The sequence below is a fragment of the Olea europaea genome, chromosome 2 (assembly GCF_002742605.1).
Source record: "Olea europaea var. sylvestris chromosome 2, O_europaea_v1, whole genome shotgun sequence".
Taxonomy (NCBI): domain Eukaryota; kingdom Viridiplantae; phylum Streptophyta; class Magnoliopsida; order Lamiales; family Oleaceae; genus Olea; species Olea europaea.
This window is the reverse complement of record NC_036238.1, coordinates 16,434,916-16,439,647: the sequence shown is the minus strand read 5'-3', so window position 1 is coordinate 16,439,647 and position 4,732 is coordinate 16,434,916. Positions and strand designations below refer to the sequence as shown.

The following is a 4,732-nucleotide window of genomic DNA, read 5'->3' as shown; positions in this document are numbered from 1 at the left end:
GGGGGGGGTGAGTAATGATAGACATCCCAACTAGTCATGCAAGTTTGTTACTCCATTCTAGAGTGTTCCAATCCAGTTAGTTATCAGGGATAATTTGGGGAATAAGGGTGGAAGTAGTAGTATAAATGTAATAGGTGTGGGAGTAGAAGGGGGCATTGTTTGAGTGAGTTTTCTGTTAAGTTTGGAGGGAACTCAGGCCTCTCGAATTGCCTGTGGGATTGTCAATTGGTTATTCAGTTCAATAAAGAGTTGTTTTTCAATTCCAGTTATCTCACTTAGTTCCTCTGTTATATTAAAAAATTCTAGTTCCTTGCTCACAGTTGCTTGAATTCACAGCATCACAAGTTAGAGTTCTATCACATTCATGTATAGGTATAAAAAAAAAAATGATAATAATTCTCAGATTTTCAAATTTCATTCCTATGGAAAACAACCTACTCATGGGCCAAAAAGAACTGTATCCTTCAAGTCAATAGAAGGCCACTTTGTGCAAATTACTTCGAAGGCCCTACAACATGAAAATCAGGTTGCACTAGCCGATGTCTCTGTTTGCCAATTGATCAAACTGGGGTAGTTGATTGTCATCAACTTTGAAAATTTACATCTCTTAGGCTTAGAATGATGCACATCCAAATATCCCGACTTTTGCTGATCATCAGTGGATGTCACAAAATGAATATAACTATTTCAAGCCGCTGATTGATTTAACTGCATCTGTTCCTGAAACACATTCATCTTCTAAAAATGGAATTGTCTTCCACACTTTCAACTTGACTGGAACGGTTCTTTTCCCTACAAAAAAAACATACTACGTCAAACTTTTCTCTGTAGATATTTCTCTTAATTCGTACTAAATTCTGAGTAATACCTTCAACGGCACCAATATTTTCCATACAGATGGCTGCATAATGAGAACCAGCCAACTCTAAGAGCAAAAACTGCCAATTACTTGTAAGATCTATGGGGTCATCAAAAGAATCCACCACTATTTGCCAAGCCTGAGAGCACACTTGACATGTTAGCAGACAAAGTGATCAATTTTCAAATAATTTCGTGAAGAAACAGATACCGGTAAAGAACTGTCTCATGAGAAATATGAAATACAAGAATAGGATCCCGCTAATTTTAAGTAATCTAGCATGCAACTAGCAGGTGAGGACTCAGGAAAATTGGTGTCAAATGAAACATGCTATTTTGCACATGGAGTTCAAATGTTCACAGGAATATGAATGGGTTTTTCGACACCAAAATATTAACACATCAAGACGTGAACTTTTTCCTTTTCCTCCTCCTTTTGGAAAATAAACAGCATGTGGACTTCAAGCTTATTCAAAAATTATCCCTCTCTTCCTTTTTTTTCTTTCTTTAAAAAGAAATTTCCTAACCTCAGAATTTAAATTCTCCAATGGACTAAAGCCAGCTCCACCTTTATTCCGAATGGTAAATGTCTTGAAAGGTACACCAGAAAATCCCCTTCCTAGTGCTTTGACATATGCCTCCTGGAAATAAATTGACTTCAAGTGAAAAACTGTGAACTGGAGAAGGGCATTTCGATTAAGATTCATTAATCAATGGGTCCATGAAAGAAGTTAGAAGAACTAAAGAAATAAGATGCTTGACAACGAAAAGTTGATGAGTAAGACCTTGAGTGTCCATAATTTTACAAATTCCTGGCGTCGAATTTCAGGGTCCAAAATATCAGCTAAGAACTGAACTTCATCTTTAGAGAAATATCGACGAGCAAAAGACAAGATATTGTGTTTTATATTTCTGTGCTTTTCTTCCACATCAATGCCGATCTATATAACCAGACAGGCCTTTTCAGTTCATCGTAGCAGCAGGTAAAGAAAATGAAAAATTAAAGCAATTAAGTTACAAACTGATTGCATAAACCCAACGATGACAATGATCATAGTACTAACTTGAGAATTGATGGTTACTCCACAAGCTACCAAAGAAGAAGTGTGCGAGATGTTGAAATGCAAGGGAGATGATAGCCAATGATCACTGAAATTCCATTCTAGCTGCCAAAACATTCCACAAATGTTCAAAGTGTATGTATAGATAGCTGAATGATACTAAGTGCTTGTTTGCCTTTCATTATAATCTCCTTCCAGTTTAAATGTCAAAGTGAGACTTCAACTTTAACCAAACGTTTCTTAGAACCCACAATTACTATTTACTTATCTATATTCATTTCTATCACATTATAATTTCAGCAACTTATAATGGAACCCATATAAGCACTAAAAAGAGTAAAATTAATTTAAATCTAACCTCAGGCTTCCCATGAACGTTCTTTCTGAACCTCAATGATCTTGGATTAACTTGGGAGTTTATCTGATCTACCAAAAACAATTATTCTTTTGAGCAATTCACAAAGAATTACTTCAATCAAAAAAATAATTCACAAAGAAATTACTTCAAATTGTACATAAATATTCGTACTCCAACTTGAAATCGTAATAAGTACACGAAAATACAATATCTTGAAAGTAAAATAAAATGTTAAACATACATCTGGCAATGGTAGTGCGGACCAATGCACGAGCCAGCAGGGCTCTCTTCCTCGGCTCCTCGCCCCGCATTTGAAACACAGTCTCTTTCTCACATGGAGATAGAATATCCAAATACTGGTTCAATAAAGCTTCACTCTTTACTTCACTAGGTATAACATACCACAAATGGGTTTCCCTACAACCCAATAAAATCACAATTATATATCATCAAGTGTTAATCTGTAATCTAACAGTTTTATCCATAAAAGAGAGAAAACTGAAACAGAAAATGGTTAATATTAAAGATTACTTACATTGGTGAAGGGAGTTGAATGGGAGTCAACGTAGGCGAAGAGTGGAAGAATTTCCTGTCAAAGCAATGCAATTTCATTCTGCAATAAGATCCGCGCATCAGATAACAATTGAACTCACACAAATGATTAATATTTGCAGATAATAAACCAGAATTTAGGGGATGAGGGCGATGAGTTCGAAATTTAGGTATTGAGTTAATGACGTATTGTTTGTTTGGTTCAGTTGACAATAAATTGGAGTCCGACCCGGAATAGCTTCTCAAAGTTGTCGGATCTGTTTAGGTTTTCTCTTTTCGCTTATGGGAGCTTGGTTTGTATTTTTATTCCAAACTATCGACGAATGATATACGTACTATTTTTTAAAAAGTAGAGGTAATTGATATTGTTAAAGGGAAAATTACAATTGAGTATATTTATATATATTGTTAAAGGGAATATGTTGTATAAACTAAAATATAATGATATGATTACAATAATATGTTTTTGTAAACAATATTTTTTTTAGTGATCAAATGTCCCAATTAATATATTAATGCAACCTTTCAATTTTGTAACCTCAATTAAATAATAATCTAATGGATGGATTATAATGTAAATCATGAAGATTAATAAGGATTTTGTTGATGAAAAATAAAAAATGCTTATTTGATGGAAAATTAAAAATTGTAAGAAAATACTCAATTGAACGATAAGTCACTAAAATTTTGTTGATTTTTTTTTTTTTAAATAATTGGATGTCAGTTTCACTCATTATATTAATTCCAACCCAAATAATAAATATCAATTAAATATTTCACCACTTATATTAATTATAAATCAAATGATAAATATTAACTAAATTGGTAATAAGGGCTTTGTTGATGACAACTAAAAATTGTAAAGAAAAAAATCAATTGAATGTTAGTCATTGAATTTTCATTTGTAATTTTCTTTTTATTCATTGAATGTTCTCATTAATATACTAATGCAACATTTAAAATATTTGCAACCTCAATTAAATAATAACTTAATGGATGAATTATAATGTAAAGCATGAAGATTAAAAATTGCTCCGTTGATGAAAAATAAAAACTCATTGCATGAATTATAATGTACATCATGAATATTAATAAGAGTTTTGTTGATGAAAAATAAAAATTGTAAGAACAAAATGGTCAATTAAATGATAAGTCCCTTTTTTTTTAAATTTTTTGTGTTTTGGTTTTTTTTTTTTTTTTTTTTTTTTTTTTTTTTTTTTTTTTTTTTTTTTTTTTTGCTTTTGTTTTTTTGTTTTTGTTTTTGATATAATTAAATATTAGTTTCACTCCTTATATTAATTTCAATCCAAAATGATAAATATCAATTAAATATTTCACTCCTTAGATTATATTAATTCTAAACTAAATGATAAATACTAATTAAATTGGTATTTCAATTATGAGGATATAGTGGACATATAGTTAAATATGAAGGGGCAAATTTGGTATTTAAAAGTTCTCCACCATCCCCAGTTTTAATATATTGTAGATTAAGTCCATGTTTGGTTCAAATTCTTAAGAATTTATTTATTTTTAAACATTCTCAATGATACATTCTCTTAATAAAATTATTTTTGCACATGAACTCCTAACTTTTCATTTTTTTTAATCACACATTCTAAGAAAAATCACTTTTTATAAAATCTATTCTCAAATAATTTACATCATATTTGGTTTTAAGACAAGTGATCAAAAAGTTTAAACTGAATTCGAATGAGGGTTTTGTAGTTGATGGCCATGGTCGAAGTGATTGATTAATGCTTATGTAAGATCCTTTTTTGTGTGGCCACATAGATGCAAAGATAATCGAGTAGTGTGACAATCTATAGAGATTCGAGGCCATCTCCAAAGAATGCATTTAATTATTATTTGTATTTGAAATAAATTTCAATAATGTAAAAAA

The 4,732-nt window shown here is 31.1% G+C and overlaps 1 protein-coding gene across 2 annotated transcripts; it reads right to left on the bottom strand.

Annotated features, from left to right (window-relative positions):
* Positions 1-249: 249 nt before the first annotated feature.
* On the bottom strand, positions 250-3,085 carry LOC111412554 (4'-phosphopantetheinyl transferase HetI-like). Of its 2 annotated transcripts, none has more exons than XM_023043492.1 (8): positions 2,813-3,085; positions 2,519-2,694; positions 2,278-2,345; positions 1,923-2,024; positions 1,644-1,799; positions 1,386-1,535; positions 869-998; positions 250-792 (listed from the first exon to the last, which is right to left on the bottom strand). In XM_023043492.1, exons 1-8 carry the CDS (start codon positions 2,908-2,910, stop codon positions 683-685), a joined length of 990 nt encoding a protein of 329 aa, XP_022899260.1. In that variant the 5' UTR covers positions 2,911-3,085; the 3' UTR covers positions 250-682. The 2 variants fall into 2 exon arrangements, with proteins under 2 accessions (XP_022899260.1, XP_022899266.1); XM_023043498.1 differs by having other exon boundaries at positions 1,386-1,499; positions 2,813-3,083.
* Positions 3,086-4,732: the final 1,647 nt, after the last annotated feature.

What these genes read in the sequence shown, in the direction of transcription:
- LOC111412554 (XM_023043492.1), bottom strand. Translation starts at nt 2,910, where the DNA reads ATGCGCGGATCTTATTGCAGAATGAAATTGCATTGCTTTGACAGGAAA. An exon ending in ATTCAACTCCCTTCACCAAT is followed by an intron (nt 2,695 to 2,812) that starts GTAAGTAATCTT and finishes ATTGGGTTGTAG; the next exon opens with GGAAACCCATTTGTGGTATG. An exon ending in TAAAATTATGGACACTCAAG is followed by an intron (nt 1,536 to 1,643) that starts GTCTTACTCATC and finishes GCCCTTCTCCAG; the next exon opens with TTCACAGTTTTTCACTTGAA.